Below are 17886 nucleotides of genomic sequence, written 5' to 3'. Positions count from 1 at the left end.
TGTGTAAAACATTTCTTACAGTAATATAATATAATTTAATATAATACAATGCAGTAAAAAATAATGTAGAAACAAATTTCACTCAGAAATTGTACAAAGAAACAGCATATTTCACATTAAACATTACATTTTGAAGTAGAAAAACTGAAATAGTATACCTGTGCAAAACATTTATTTGCAGTAATATTATACAAAGTATAATATAATATAATACAGTGAAAAAATAATGTATAAGCAAATTTCACAGAGAAATTTTTACAAAGAAACATGTTTCACATTAAATGTGAAATTTTTAAGTAGAAAAACTGAAATAGTATTTGTGTGTAAGACATAATATTTTTTACAGTGATAATATAATATAATATAATATAATATAATATAATATAATATAATATAATATAATATAATATACGTTATATATTTATACATTATTTACATGAAATTTAATTTTAGCAGTGCTTATCCCAGATTGGTCTTAATATTATATTCTTTTTTTTTTTTATATTTCAAAGAATACATAGCTAATATTTCATATATTATTTAAATTATTTTTCATATTTTTGGGAACTTAAGGAACTACAAGTATTTCTTTATTTTGAAAAATACACTCATTAATCTTTGTTTTATTTACAACTTCAAAAACAAAACAAAACACACACACACAAACACACACTTGTGTATCTCTGTGTGTCTTAATAATATATTCATTGCTTAAAAAAATTCAAAGAATAAACAGCTAATATTTTAAGATTTCTTTAGCATTTCAATTATATTTAATAGTTCATTTAATCTTTTTTTCTTTTTATATTTTTGTAACTTCCAGCCTACCAATATTTTCTGTGTATTCTTGTGCCTAGTATTTTAAAATACCATTTTTTCTAGCATGTTTGATTGTAAAACACATGCAATAATCTTTGTTTTCTTTACAATTAATTTTTTGAACTGTATGTATAATATAATATAATATTTGTATACGTAATTTGCATAAACTTTAGTTTTAGCAGTGTTTTTACCCAGATTAATGGTCTTAAAATTATGTTCATTACTTTCAATATTTTTCAAAAAATAATTAGCTAATATTTTTAGATTTATTTAGCATTTCAATTGTTTAATAGTAAATTTAGTTTATAATTTTTTTCTTTTTTGTATTTTCAGAAATATGAGCCTGTGTAGTATTTTGCAATAAAACTTGCATTTTTTTCTAGCTTTTTTTCTGTCAATATTCCACATTTCAATAGATTAACTGATGTGCAAAAGCAGCTTGATACCACGACGCCACTGTAGATGTGATGCATAAGACGTGAGCGCAGCCTGCAGCAGACACATATATATTTTCCTGGCCAGTGCTGTATTTCCTGCAGCTTTTTGTGTGGCTCCTCTCTGTGCAGTTTTCCATAGCGATATCTGTGCCTCATTACATCAAAGACACTCTGTTGGTGTCTCTCATGGCGTTAACTTGTTGATCTGCGACAACAGATTTTGTACATTCACTCTTTCGGAGGACTACACGCATTTTCTACACCTGTAAAGTGCATTTTTCTTAGTATTCCTCTGTGAGCCAGCATACCGTCTGCATGTGTTGCAGTCTCTGTTTGGTGTTAGCACTGTATGTTCCCGGTGTTGTGTATTGTGTGTACCGTGTGCGTATGTGTGTTAGTAAGTGGTGTCACTGAACGCTCTCCATTCTCTTCCACCCACACACCGCACTCCCACATACACACACACACACACACACACACACACAAACACACAAAGCACCTCTCTTCTGTCATACCTCTGGCTCTGTGCACTTCTGCTATGCTGTGCTCATATTTAAATCTCTACCCTGCATTTATCTCTCTATTCTTTCGTATTTTACCCAACCTTCTTTTATCTGCTCGATGGTTTTCCAGGGCCCCTACAATTGTGAAAAATAAAGCGTATAGGTATTGATTACAGAATAGCTTTAGCACAACACACTGTCTCTTTCACTTCCTCACAAACATTCTGACACATAGACCTACAGTGTCAGGAAAGCAGCATCTCTCTCCTGCTTTACCCCCTCCTTCGTGTCATGCATCATGCTATGCTCTCTGAAAAGGACTGATCACTATTTGTTCAGATCATTGCTACTATTCACTTCTCTCAATGCTTCTGATTCATAGTGACTTGTTGTAACACATTAGACAAACGGTCATCACATCAGCTCTTTATTTCAGCGTCATGAGCTGGAATCTGCAGCTGTACTGCATGTACTTAAGTACAAATGTTAGAATTAAGTTTAAGTACAGATTTAAAGGATAAATATTAAATGTAATCCATCTTGCTTACATTTCTACATTTCGGTGAACAATATCTTACATTTTATGGAGGGAACAACTCGCAGGCTTCATATATATATATATATGTATATATATATATATGTATATACACACACACACACACACACACACACACACACATATTAGTGCTGTCAAACAATTAATTGCATCCAAAATAGTTTTTATTTAAATAATATGTGACCATGGACCACAAAACCAGTCATAAGTAGCACGTGTATATTTGTTTTATGCCAAAAATCATTAGGATATTAAGTAAAGATCATGTTCCATGAAGATATTTTGTAAATTTCAAAACTAACATAAATATATCAAAACTGCATTGCTAAGAACTTCATTTAGACAACTTTAAAGGCGATTTGCTCAGTATTTTGATTTTTTTGCACCCTCAGATTCCAGATTTTCAAAAAGTTGTATCTCGAACAAATATTGTCATATCATAACAAACTATACATCAGTGGAAAGCTTATTAATTCAATTTTCATGTCTAAATCAATTTAAAAAAAATTGAAATTATAACTGGTTTTGTGGTCCAGGGTCACATTATTGTCATATTATTTGTATACTGTGTATATTTATTATGTGTATAAAAATACATGTACATAATATTTTTTGATTATATTTAATTATATTCTATATTATATATAAATATTTCTATTATATAAACAACATATTTTTCTTAAACATATACATGGATGTGTGTGTATTTATCAGTACATGAAAAAATATATACACAGTACACGCACATAAATTATTAAACAAAAACTTTTATTTTGGATGCTTGATTAATTGTTTGATGGCACTAATATATATATATATATATATATATATATATATAAATTAGGTTTTGATCCACTTCAAATGTTGACTACTGTGTGTGTATATATATATATACACTTTGACATAGTAAAAAAAAGAGAGTTTCAGACTTTTTATTTTATTTATTTATTTATTTTTATATTTGAAGATCCGAAACTGTGTGTCGATGATTTTACCAATAGGGCGATGATGAGTTTTGCTATTTTTTTTTTTTTATTGTGAATGTAAATCATATTTAGCTTATACATGACTATACATTGTTTATTCGATAAAATAATTGGTTTATAGATGAGTTGTATAAGAGTTCATATTGGGATAGTTCACCCAAAGATGAAAATTCTGTAATTAAATACTCACCCTCTTGTCGTTCCAAACCCATAAAACCTTCATTCATCTTCAGAACACAAGTTAAGATATTTTTGATGAAATCCGAGTGCTTTCTGACACTCACTCTTAAAAATAAAGGTTCCAAAAGGGTGTTTTTGCAGTGATGCCATAGAAGAATAATTTTTGGTTCCCCAAAGAACCTTTCAGTAAACAGTTCCTAAAAGAACCATTCTGAAGAACATTTTAAAAATCTAAAGAACCTTTTCTGCTTTTTCTGCTTCCATGGATGTTCAAGGTTCTTCATAGAACCGTTGATGCCAATAAAAGTACATTTATTTTTAAGAGTGCTGCATAGACAGCAACGCAACTACCACATTCAAGGTCCAGAATGATTGTAAGAACATCAAAAAAAAAATCAGTGTGACATCAGTGGTTCAATCGTAATGTTATGAAGCCACATCAGTACTTTTTGTGCTCTAAAAAACCTAAATTAACAACTTTATTCAACAATTTCTTAATTTAATTTCTTGAATATCCTATTTTGTGTTTCAAAGATTAATGAAGGTTTTGGTTTGGAACGACAAGAGGCTGAGTAATTAGTGACAGAATTTTCATTCATTCATTGTTATTTTTTGTGGTCGTTTTAATTTATTTCACACACTTCTCAGTAACTCTGATTGTTATTGATTGTTTAATATTTTGATTGTGTCCAGCAGTTTCATTCATCAGTGCCGATATACATATTTAATATCTGCATTCACTAATATTTCTTATGAACAAGCTCTGGCTGGTTAATGCATGGTCTGCTTGAATAAACATATATTTTTATTGTAGATATAATGTATACAGCCAAGCCCCATAAAAGTCTCTTTTGTGTTGAATTCTGTGGATTCTATATTGATCGCATTAGTTGCTGCATACCTTATTTGCCTGTCACATGCCATATGTGTCACAATGAAAATAATAGGCTGCCATGCAGATGACAAGCTAACTATGATCTTTCAAAAACTTTCACAGATGTCTGTGTGTGTGCGCGCATGTAGGATGTAACATCAATGTGTTGATTTCTTTTCAGAGGCACATCGCTTGATAACTGAACACTTCATAACCGCCAGCGGATTCCAAGATCAACCCTGCAAAAATAGCGAGGAAACAGCCATGTCCACACCATGGGATTTTAAAGAGCTTCAGCAAACGCTTTCAAACGTTTCTCGGTCTCAATGAAACCTGGGCTTATCAAAAAAGCAAATCTGCTGCGTGAACCCTAAGAAACTGGAAAGAGACGGGAAGGTTTACACATAGCCACTCTCCTTGGAAATTTCTATTGTGAAGACAATCAGCCTTGAAAACGTTTTACATCTTTTCTGCCATCGTCATCAAATCTGTTTTTGCGTGTGTGTCTATGTCAAAGGTTTATTATACATTCTCAATACACAGCTAAAATACGTAGAGCATAGATTTTATATTTGACATGATCTGATTTTCTAATTTGAAATTTGCACACAGAATTATCCATTTAATAATTCTTCGCATGCTGAATGAGGAAACGCACATTCGTTTTAGTTCAGGCAATGAATGAGATGCTGAACAAAATCAAAATGATTCCTCACCATACTGCCCTCAAATCCTCAAAGGAGTTCACCATTCGGAGTAGTCCTGTTAACACGTAAACAAGTGCAGTAGAACAAGGTTATTATTGTTTTGTTTTTTCACCAAGTGTATGGAAATCGTTTATACTAGTTAATAATAGTAAACATTCAGGGAGCATTACAGGTCAGGGAAATCTGCTTAAAGACTAAGTGCCATTGCTGAATGTAAGGAGTGCCCAAATAATAAAAAAAAAATTGTGATGAGAAGCGAAACATTAGTTTACATTTTAAAGATGTTTACAGTTGCCCCTTTCTCTTAACTGAATCTTTCATCCAGATAAGTGCCAAAACAGGGAATTAAACCTAAATGTACACAGTTGTACTACAACATAATTGCCTTCATGTGTCACGAAAACACTAGATATTAAAGTAATAGAAAGAGAGTTTCAAGAAGCCATTTTGTTTGTTGAATTGTGAAAATGTGTATTTTTGAAGAAAGCCACAAAAGGGAATATTTGCCTTGTTAATACGTTCAAAACGGACAGTTTGTTAAATAATCTTTCTTTTCCTGTTTATACAAAAAGTAATTGTATGTTGCCTGCACAAAATATTGTCAAGCGTTTGGATTCTTTTACATGTTGTTCAGGTTTTCCAGCGATGTGCTGGACAGAGGCGCTGCATGATGAGAAAATATGTGTTGTGTAACTCACCTTGAAGCTGAAAGCACATCAAAATAGTTCTTTCTCTCTCACGCCGTCTCGGAGTGTGACCGTTCACAGCGCACACTTTAACAGACTTTTTCTTTCGAGACTGTTTTGATATAGACTCAGATTTCATACGTCGGAGGGCTGCTACAAGAATATTTTACATACAGCGCAAGCAGGCTGTTTTTTACAAAATTCGGCATTGTGCGGTGGGTTGAGTCAGCGAGAGAAAATAGCAGTGTTAGTCATGTAAAGATGATGCCCACCTTGGAAGCTCGAGTGCGTGTCATCATTCTCTTCCTGCTAATCGCTGTCCCACTTAACGCTTCCTCGGCGAGCGTCCCGGGCCCCACCAGAAACACACCAAATGGGCCGATCACCATTACCCCGACGCCCAACCCCAGATCTCAGGGTAGGGGCTTTCTATACCCCCTTTCCAAAAACGGTGGGGGTATGCGAGGGAAGTCCATGAATCGTCGGCCAAAGCAGCCAGCTGGAGCGGCAGAAATGCCCCTCAGGCCGCTGCCTCAGATAATGCTGCCAAAGAATGTAACGACTGATGCACTGAAGGCCCCTTTCGGAGCGGCACAGGTAGCTCCGCCCCCTCGCAAACTGGTGGAAGTGGATGTGTGTCGGGGTTACTATGATGTCATGGGGCAGTACGACCTCACCTTTAACTGCTCTAAGGATGACTTCATCTACTGCTGCGGGACGTGCCATTATCGATTCTGTTGTCCGGACCGCTCTCGAAGACTGGACCAGAACATCTGCCACAACTATCATTCTCCTGTGTGGGCTAATACGGCTCCCCCTGCGACCAGACCCCCACCGCCTGCCCATCCGGATCTCAGCCGCATCGAACAAAGCAACAACACCGTCTACGTCATTGGCGGAGTCATCTCATTTACAGTGGCGGTGGCAGTGGCTATTAAAGTGGCGTTCCACAAGGCATCACGACAGCCTAGGAACAGAGAACTCAACATGCCCAGGTGAGACTTCCTGTGTCTTGATCAAAAAGGAGTTTTGATCTATCTTAAATTGTGTTTGCTAAGACTAATCTTTTATATATCCTTCCCTGTCAGGGCTCTTGTGGAAATGTTGCGTCACCAGTCGAGTCCAGTTCAAGAGGGGGAGAGAAACAACAGCGTAGCCTTGGGAACTGGAGGAGGAGAGGGGACGCTTGGACGACCACCGAAAAATCTCTACCCAACGCTACAGAGTAAAGACAACCGACGTGAGTGGAAATCTCCATAATCTCCAAATGTAGGGATAGTTCACCCAAAAATGAAAATTACCCCATGATTTACTCACCCTCAAGCTGTACTAGGTGCATATACCTTTCTTCTTTTAGACAAATACAATTGGAGTTACATTTAAAAAATGTCCTGGCTCTTCAAAGCTTTGTAATGGAGGTCAATTGTGGTTGAGATTTTGAAGCAAAACAGTGCATCTATCCTGAAAGTACTCCACATGGCTCCAGGGGTTAATAAAGGCCTTCTTAAGTGAATCAATGCGTAGGATGTAGGATGTAGGATGTAGGATGTAGGCGTAGGATAAGCTCTGGTGAGAATATCATAGTCTCGCGAGAACCAAGTTTTGTTAGGAAAACCGTCTCCTCTTTGATAATATCGAAATTCTTTGCAAATTCTCGTTTTGTACGAGGTGCACCTACGCTACGGCTACATTCTACATATTCCGCTGGAACGTCACTCTCTCGTGAATGCAAGTACGATAGTTAGCGGAAGCTAGAGATTACGGTTTCTAAATTTTAAATATGGATATTTTTCTGACACATCAGTTCACGTCAGAAAGCCTTTTTTAACATTTTAACTGTCACCCATCCCCTCAGTGGGACACCTAAGTTTATTCACTATATTACAATTAAATCCTATTCTAATCATGACAAACTATATATCATTGGTAAGGGTCAAAGACTCCTAAATAGATATTCTACCACTGTTTTTTGTTACAAATTATTTAGGAACAGTAATAGACTAATTTATGACAAGAGTGCACTTTAAAAATCTACATCATAAGTGGGGTTCTGAACTTTATCACCAAAAGTCATTTTTTGTTGGCTTTTTTCCTACCATGTTTTGGAAATGATCAAAAATTATATATCAATTGAAAATCTAAAACCTCAAAATTCATCCTTTGAACCCTATTTTAAAATCTGACAATGCATTACTATCAAAATGGTATTTCAAAATCATATTAGAAAACAGTTTAAGTTTGGATAGTGCACTTTCACGTCTGTGTTCCCCCCGGAGCCACATGAAGTACTATTTATGATGGATTTATGCACTTTACTTTGCTTCAAAAATCCTAATTACCATTCAGTGCCATTATAAAGCTTGGAAGAGCCAGGATATGTTATAATATAACCCCGACTGTATTCTTCTGAAAGAAGAAAGTCATATACATCTAGGATGCCTTGAAGGTGAGCAAATCATGGTTTAATTTAAATTTTTGGGTGAGCTATACCTTTAAGAACAGTGTGCATTTTATTAGCATAGTTAAGATGTTATAAATATTTAACATGTTATTATTAAGGGAATATGCATAATAATAATAGATTATAATATATTATTAAGGGAAATTTATGGAAACATTAGTTGTTAGCACAAAATTAACAACCATCTTACTGGAGTGAAATGAACTCCTTGGGCTATTTTTTTTTAAATAAAAGGTGAAAAATACTTAAAACTTAAAATAAATTAAATATCCTATGTACATGTATGCATTTTGAGTGACAAAAGGAAGTGAATAATGACATACAAATCAGATAACAGAATCCCTGTTAAAGAGACAGATCTGAATTACACTAGAATTATATGAATTAAATATAATTCTATTAATTGTAGAGATGGCAATAAACTATAATTAACCTATGTGATATGATGAATAATGAAGGCATTTCAAATGTACATTTACTTATGATATTATTAAATAATAAGTTCATGAATAATAATTCTACAATTTAAAAATTAAATTATTGCTGAAGCCTCATTTCTGACAGGGGGCATCTCAACTTTCCACTTCAAAGTAAAAATGAAAATGAATGTTTGTTATCATACAAATCATAATAATGATTTTGTCTGTGCACAAATATTCCATTAACAAATAGACTTAAATTCAGGTCACTGTGCAGTGACAAAAATGAAATACTTAAACCCCAAAACTGTCCAATTGGAATAAATCACACAAATGTTAATGTTTAAGTCAAGTCACCTTTTTAAGTCAAGTCAGCAGTATTAAATAGGAAAATAGAGTGTCAATAATGCAAAAGGACAATAGTAAACACCTCCATTTTCAGTTAAAGTTGGTTTATTATTGATTATTTAGATGAAAAGTCAAGAATAATGAGAGCATAACTATCCACTAAATGTGTTAAGATTTATTGACATCTATAGCCAAGCAAGAAGAAAATTAAATGTCTGTCTCTTTATCTATTTATTCCCTTAACCACTTCTAAAAATCCCATTAGCTGCATGTCAACAGCTATAACTTAAAACAGAGTGTCCTGAGTCAACTGTTCATGAATATTAAATGCTTTAAATGTGAAGTAATGTTTCCCTCAGGGACGAGGTTGCATTTGGCTGGTATTGTTGCATTATATGTCATACCGAGTTCCTTTCATGTTTCCATCTCAGCTTGAGTCTTGTGAACGGCCAACTGTATAAATTCAGGACAAGGAAGGAACACAGGGAAAAAGCAATAGCCAAATGATGAAAGGGCATTTGTGAATTATTTAGCACAGAGCTGTATATGATGGCATTAGAATGAACAGACGGTGTAAAATTTTCAACACATTGTGGAGCTAGAAAGAGCTTAATAGGGCAACATTTACAGTAGATGGATAAATGTACTTCGTAAATTCATACTAAATGTAATTTATCACAAAGACATGAAGGCTGAGATCTCTAAAACACACATGGCTATGTTCTGTTTCACAGTGGGGAATCTACAGCACAACTTCATCCACACCACAGGCTCCAGTCCCAAACATACAGCCACCATTGGTAGGTAAAACCCACAGTTCTACCATTTTTTTACTCTTTAGAGATTAAGAAAATAACCTCAATGTCCATCATTGTGCTTTTAAAGAGCGTGCGCCGCGTATGAACAACATGCAGATGGCCGCCGGTGGCACGTTGAAGCCCAGTAAACATACTAACGCCATGAAGCCCCAGCCGTCCTTCCATCACTCCCTACATAACCTGGCTCAGCTGCCGCCGTCGTACGAAGCCGCCATGAAGCCTGAGATCAACAGATACTCGTCTCTCAAGCGTCTGGGTGAGTGCTTTGTTACCAATGGAGAGGAAGATTCTAATCTTAAGGAAATGATGTTTTGTAAGAATTACATTGAAAGCTTGGCATGATTGCTTTCTTATTATAGCCCACATAATTTCAAAGGCATAAAGCAAATTTATAAGCAATAAGGAGAAAAAGATGGACGAATATCAAAAGCAGTGTGACATTTAGTACTGTTGTGTTTTGAAGGAGAAATTACCTGCTTGATGATGAAGACGTGAGTCTCATGCGGGGCTCGGAGCGTTGCGTAAAAATATCTGTACGCTTGGGTTTTTTATTTAAAGCAGTGTTAGTGTTTCACTGGAACGCTTGAGAGATATAAATGTTTGTGAAGGTCATTTTAATGAGGGCAAACCATTGCAAAGCGCCCGCAATCTTGCACAGACGTATACAGCCTTAAGGCCTCTCTCTCAGCTAGACATCAAACCTCCTGGGAAGTGTGAGTTACAGTTGGAGGACATGAAAGTTCTGCACAGGCGAAGGTTATACAGGCTGATACAATGACTCAGGCTTAATCAGCCAAAAGATGAAATGGCTCAGGGTTGAGGATAAAACAGGATTGTGTTAATATTGCTACATTAATGAAATCAAGCATTATATTAATGAAATCGAACATTAAACGTAGTCCTGGGTTGGAGGTTGAAGAATTTATAGTAAGAGTTAAGTTGTAATGAAAGTTTGAATTTCTAGTTTGTAGCTCGAAGCTTAAACATTTTTAGTTGTGCATCCATGTTTATTATATACACAGTACTAGTACCTAATATTGGTTACTGGAGATTAATTATTATTTAACTGTTAGTAATACTGTATGCTAATTACATGTCATCTTAAGTAAGTCACTAAATTAATAGTCATTTTCATACTGTACATTATGTTTTCATGTCTAAATTCACATTAAAATGATTGTTTTAGTATTTTATTGTTAATTTGATTTTAATTTAGACTAAATTGTATAGATTTGTTAATATTGGTCATTAAAGGAATAGTTCACCCAAATAATTAAATTTACCCCAGGATTTACTCACCCTCAAGCCTCATCATGTGTATGATTTTATTCTTTCAGACGAATATAGTTGGAGTTATATTAAAAAATGTCCTGGCTCTTCTAAGCTTTTTAATGGCAGTGAATGGGTGTTGAGATTTTGAAGTCCAATAAACTGCATCCATAACTCATAAAAAGTACTCCACACTGCCTTAGTGGGTTAATAAAGGCCTTTTGAAGCAAATTGATGCATTTTTGTAAGAAAAATATCCATATTTAACACTTTATAAACCATAATCTCTAACTGTTGTACATGCATTCACAAGAACGTGGTGAGGAGAAAACAAAACACCAGTCATGAATTAGAAGAACAAAACAAGGATTTGTAAAGAAAAAAATGAGGATTTCGATATAAGCCAAGAGGAGACTGTTTTTTCTTTGCTGTAAACAAAAATTGGTTCTCGTGAGACTAGCGTATTCTTAGCTTACACTACTTCCTACACCCTATGTAATCTACTAAAATGCCACTCTCTCGTGAACAATCATACAACACGCTCTAAAAAATGCCAATAACCCAGTGCTGGGTAAATATTGGACAGAACACATGCTGGGTTATTCTGACTTAGCTGGTTGGGTTAAATGTTTTACCCAACATTTATTTAAGTCAACTATTGTTTAAAAATCATTATATTGCTGTCTTAATATTGGGCTGGATATTAAAAATCCCACACACAGAATTATAGAGACAACAGCAATAATCAAAAGATGAACATTTATTATTAAGTAAGAACACCTGTGGACAAAAATATAAAACAAAAAGAATTTGTTTGGATGAATACAGCATAGTTACAATATCACATACATTTAAACTCATTTAACAAACATTTTAAAAAAGCGTAACATTTAAAAGTAGCATTTTAGTTTACGAGTATTCAGCCATTCTCTGTAATCACTTTTCACTGAAATAGGGCTAATTCTTGTGACTGACATCTCGTCCTTGTATGTTGCATTGCATAAAATAATATCATTTACAGCACAGTAAAGACTTAATAAATGAAATAAAATGTATACAAACCCTAATTTTGCTGAAGAAGTGCACCAAATCTGTGGCGCTGTGAATCGCTCTCTTTTGTAACGTTAGAGAAAGCAAAAAGCCCAAGCTCTGACTGTTACTCAGCAAGCTAGGGTGTTTTGTTAGAGACAGTCTCAACCCAGCTGTTGGGTAAAAAAAAATAAAAAATAACCCAGTATCTAATAATCCAATAAAAATGACCGAGCAGCTTGGTTACAGAAAAACTACCCAGCACCTGGGTAAAAATATTAAAAACAACCCAATTAAATGACCCAGCAGATAAAAAATTTGGGTAAAAAAATTACCCAGCATTTTTTAGAATGCAGGGTAGTGGGAAGATCTCAACACCCATTCACTGCCATTATAAAGCTTAGAAAAGTTTTTAATATTTTAAATTTTTTTCAATATAACTTTGATTGTATTTGTCTGAAAGAAGAAAGTCATACACACTTAGGATGGCTTGAGGGTGAGTAAATCATGAGGTAATGTTCATGTTTGGGTGAACAATCAAACAAATAAAACAATCAAACAATTAAATAAAATGTTATTTGACAGATTTTTTAAATCGTTGCATCCCTAATGCTGTATTCTCACCCAACATTCTGATTTTTTTCAAACATATTTTCCTCCACCTACAGAGAAAGGAGGATTGGAGGAATATTCAGGTTACTGTACCACCAAACGAAGGCCCAACAACGCCCCTCCCTCCTTTCATTCCTCCCAGCATCACCTTCCCTGGGGTGGCGACTACACACTGGGGGGAAGAGGCACGCTGCCCACCCATGCCACTCGTCCTCGAATACCTCATCCACAGTCTGCCCCAAGCCACACCCCGAATCCTTACCCTCTGGATCCACCGGAGTCGAAGCAAAACCAGAACTACGATACGCTTTCCAAACCGCCACGCCGCGTCAAATCAACGGACCAGCTCCTTGCCCTCGGTGACGGCAACACCTTATCAAGGATGTCGAAGAACCAACAGCACCAATACTACAAAGCCATGGCCTCTTCATCAAAGAACTCCAATACGAACACCCTGAAGAAGTCCAAGGAGAGGCTGCTGATGTCCCCAGATCATCTAGAGGAGGAAGTAGCTGGGGTCGACTACGACGGAAGCAGGATGGGTATTGGAATGAATGACTACCCAGCTGGAGAAAGAGGCGGAATGGTGCCCACCCTGCCCCGCGTCAGCCACCAGAAAGCCCAGTCGCAGCAGAATGTTTGCGCCACGCCGTCGCTCGACCGTCACCACATGATCAAGATGAACTCGCACCCGACCTCGGGGCGAGAGCAGGAGCGGAATTCGGCGGCGATGTCAGGTCACCTGGGAGGAGGCGGGGTTGGAGGAGTGGGATGGGGCGACATGCCAGGAACGGGAGTTGTCATGGGAACAGGGACTCTTGGTGGACACAGTGCCAGGAGGCTTGCATTTGCAGCTAAAAGGCAAAATACCATTGAACAACTTCACTTCATCCCCGGCGGAGGGGGAAGTGGAGGAGGAGTGGCATCAAACCAAGGGGTTAGAACAGGAAGCAAGAATGAGGTTACTGTGTGAGCAAGAGGCTGGAGAGGGTGAGGAGGGAATGGAGAAGATGGGTGAGGGATAGACTGTGTGAAGAGCTGGAGGATGGTAGAGGGACTGTGGGAGAGAGAGAGTGGGCGGAAGAGGGAGAGAAATAACGAGAGAAGAGAGAAAAGGAGTAGGAGGATGGTAAAGGAATAAGAGAAACGGATTTTGAAGTAGGGGAGAAACTAGACGAAGAGCCAAGCGGCACCATATTTTTACAGATATATATTGTATATAGTGGCAAATTCACAAGATAAGATTAGATAACAGTTATAAGTCAGGTTTGATAGAGCTTCGAAGTTGTCGTGCTTTTTATGTTCATGAAATTGCCGCTATAATTATGATCAAAGCTGCCATGTACAACTATTTATTTGCGTACAGTTTGCCTATAAACCTACCGCATAGCATATCAATAGAGTGTAATATAAACTTCACATGATGTGACGGAAGAACTGAGAAGAACATTTTTCATATCTTTATGTCATGTTTTTATCCTCAGATATTTTACATTACATTACAGATATAGCTGCTATGGAGCCATATATTTCAGAGAACGGCTTTCATCTTCTATGATGGAACTACTGGGAGACTAATGTAATAATTAACGTCTGCATATGAGGAACCAGTTGAACACGAGTTGAGCGCTTATCCCAACTGATGAATTGTAAAGCTACTTACAGTTGGACAAACGTAATGCTGGATCTTATCTCTTCTTAAACCCTAATCCACTTTCACATAATGAGGAAGTGCGGCAGGGTTTTCACGACGCATGTCAAAACGAATGACGATGGAACAGTTTGAGGAGCATATCCATAAACTCGTTAGAACTTGAGACAGAGAAAGCAAGCCTTACCATATCTTACCATTGTTTCGCCTGCATCTTATTCAGTGTGAATTTAACATGGATGTACCAAGTGAGTTTCTGTTTAATTTGTTTTGTTGGAATCCTGAAAATAGTTTTAAATCCTCAAGCTTGCCCTTCAGTACATAACTGGAGATCGCTTTGAACTATCGATGAAAGCCATTCTGGGACACAATTGGGCAGAAAGGCCCAGATGAAAACCAAGAGAAATGTCTGACAATCATCTTTTTTCTCCATTTAAAAAGACTCATTAATGATCAATGGCACTTTGTTTGGATTCTGAGCCACCACTTTCTACAATGTCCAAGTGTTGGGATTTGTAAGGGAGATTTATCTTAAGGGACGCTGGACTACCAAAAGCACAAGAATAATACATTCGGTTCCTGTAACGTTAATGCTCCTCTTAGGCATACTGTGTAGACATAACGGTTCACCTTAAGCTATTAAATATGGAACTGAGACGAAGAAAACAACTCAAGAGTAAGGGCACTCATCAATGTATGTATACATTATGATATTCTGGCATAAAATTAGCGTGTGACATGGCAGTATCATTATCTCGCTCAGGTGTGGGTTGACATTTGCATAAAGACAAACCTCCTGGACTGCTTTTTGAATCTCCATGTTGAAGCCATGTGTATATGCTGTTAAAAAAAAACTGAGACTCTACGAAACGTCTGAGGATACGGGCATGCCAAAACAGCTAACCTGTATTTTTGCTGTTACTGAGATATGAACACGTCATACCTGATATTGTCATAACCAATAACGCTTATCAATATTAAGGGCTATACAACACACATGCGTTAGTGGTACAGATGTTACCCACAGCTTACTCGTTATTCAGTGATAATAATCTCATTATTTACGAAAAGATATTAATGTAGTAAGTAAATATTACAATGAAAAATGTAAATGTGAGATTGTTCGCAAACAAGCCAGATTCTGATCTCTGAGAAATAGCGCAGGTGTCAGGAACTCATCTTACCAATGAAAACTAATGAATTTACATTGTAAAACCACCAACTGCTCATTTTCTTTTTTTTTTTTCTCTCATAGACTTTATACCTCTTGGTTAATTTTCAGTGTAATGAAATTGAGCGTTATAAGTTGCGGACTATTTGAATATATATGCCTCCCAGTAAAAGTGTTAAGGAGTAGTTTTTTATCACATCAGCATCAGGAGGATCGGTGGTAACACATTCATTTAACTTTTCACTGGAACTAGTGTGTATCTTAATGAATTATGAATACAACTTAAAGACAATCTTCCTAACAGCTCTGTAATACATTGGTGTTTGTTATTGTCATTACTATGACAGTTAATATTATGGTTATTGGTGAAATTTCTTCTTGTTGTTATGGTTATATTATGATTATGATGGTGATTTTTTTCCTCTGTGGTTTTAGTGTTAACTTGTTTTAGATATCTTTCTCATGAAATTCTTTTGAAATTATGAGTAGAAAATAGAAGCACAAAGTTTAAAGCCACTCATTGTTTGCCAATTCTTCATGCATTCCTAATGATGAGGAGTGCCTTCGAAAATCTCTCAGTGTGATGTCATATAGTAATTGTTCTAAGCCTGCAAATGCCATTACTTGTTGCAGAGACATCACAATGGGTTTATAAATGATGTCATAGGATGTATGTCGTATGTGTGTAACCGAATGTCTTCTTTTTGTTAAGTGAAATTTCAACTTTTTAATGTTTCTTTCAGGGACAATTAGAACAGATGACTCGATTTAGTATTTTCTTTGTCATAAAAAGTCTGTAGCAATGTCTGTTTTGTATCCACAAGCCATAATTATGAAAATGTTTATGGAATTTATTCACAAGGCATATTACTGCAGAAAATAACGAACATTGGATGTGCAAATAAAGCCCTGAAGCATTTTAAAAGGTTGGTAGCCTACGATGGTTGCACACAAGCAAAGCAGGACAATGAAGACCGAATGAGCTCATGTCTTGAAATATTTAAGCACAGTAAATCACTTGATGTTTACATCTATTTTACTATCATAAGAAATGCCCTCCCACCACATATATATACATATTTAAAATCTTTCCAAGATTAAGTTTCACCTTTGTAAAATAAAGTCAACTGATGAAACTGTTGCCTTGAATGTCTCATGACACACCTAAGAGAGACAGAACATTTAAATTATTCATAATGTCGTCATTTACTATATTATGTTTACAATCTTATCTTCCATGATGCATCAGACTGGAAATAAGACTAGCAATTCCAAGGCAGCCATTTTGATAAGGACCAGCCTTTGAATTTGAGCTGTCAGTATGTAATAAAATGGCCACTATAAGAGCTTCTAAGATACAAACATAATGCTAAAAGAATCCTAGAATAAATGGATAGCACATTTAGCATATTATGTCAGAATTATATTCGCCGCGTTGTCATTCGCATTTACCTCAGAATTAGCTATTGCGAGCTCGCTGACATTTGACTGCACAACAACAACAACAACAACACTGAAAACACTTTAACGCTAGCTAACCGCAGCTAAAAACAAACGAACCACATCGTTATTAGTGACACTATATTTTAAGACGCTAATATTCGGAATACACTAGTTTCACACGAACGCTGTCTCGACCGCAAATAAAAAAAACAAACATAACGGGCAGATAACGGGGTAGCCGGAAGTGTTCCAAGGTCCGGAAACGACCAATGTTAAAATCTCCCACGTCACTCGCTCTTTGTAAAACACCAACATAGACCGTCCAAAATATTTTAGCCGACATCAAAAGCAAACGCAAAATAAAAAGTTATCGGTCGTAATACCGTTTGATGCATTTTTCACAGGATATAAGTACGATAAGTGCATCTGTTTTGCAATATAAGGGACACTCGGTCTCATGCTATCGCAGCACGGTTGCAGTGGAAACAGAGTCTGCTAACTAGCTGTAGCTAGAAGGCTAACCACTGGAAAACAGCGCAGAGCTGCTGGGGTACATGAACGAGGGGGGCAGGGTGGGAGAGAGTATAGCAGGCCCTGTTCATCTTGACCAGGCTAAAAGATGGATGCGTAGGTAAAAAGGCCTATTTTATTGTCTCGACTGTTATTTGATAATGATTCATTTACTTGCACAGTAAGACAGTTTTGCTCCTGCATTATCTGGCTTGCTGTTGTTAGGTCGCGCATCATGACGACAAGCTATGCTGTGTCCCTTTGCTGAATGTGTAGTATTAGCCAGCTGTTTTGCATGCTAACATGTTACACATAGCCCCAGCGCTAGAAGATTTAAAGTCCATTAATATACTTCGAGGAGCATTTTTAAAGCACTTTTGAATTTCGAAGTGCATTTCCCCATC

The 17886-nt window shown here is 36.2% G+C and overlaps 1 protein-coding gene across 3 annotated transcripts in view; it reads left to right on the top strand.

The window, feature by feature from the left end:
• Positions 1-17886, top strand: part of LOC127178074 (protein shisa-7-like) — a 30608-nt gene that overhangs the window by 5181 nt on the left and 7541 nt on the right. For 2 of the 3 annotated variants that reach the window (XM_051130714.1, XM_051130715.1), the window contains exons 2-6: positions 4540-6746; positions 6840-6991; positions 9714-9779; positions 9865-10053; positions 12764-17603. In XM_051130714.1, coding sequence (XP_050986671.1) covers positions 6013-6746; positions 6840-6991; positions 9714-9779; positions 9865-10053; positions 12764-13680 — 2058 coding nt within the window. In that variant the 5' untranslated portion in view covers positions 4540-6012 and the 3' untranslated portion in view covers positions 13681-17603. Of the gene's footprint in view, positions 1-4539; positions 6747-6839; positions 6992-9713; positions 9780-9864; positions 10054-12763; positions 17604-17886 lie in introns of those variants that run through there. The other variant, XM_051130713.1, reaches the window with a different exon arrangement.

Source organism: Labeo rohita, chromosome 16 (genome assembly GCF_022985175.1).
Source record: "Labeo rohita strain BAU-BD-2019 chromosome 16, IGBB_LRoh.1.0, whole genome shotgun sequence".
NCBI lineage: Eukaryota > Metazoa > Chordata > Actinopteri > Cypriniformes > Cyprinidae > Labeo > Labeo rohita.
Note: the sequence above shows the minus strand (reverse complement) of the source record. Positions and strands in the feature narration are given on the sequence as shown.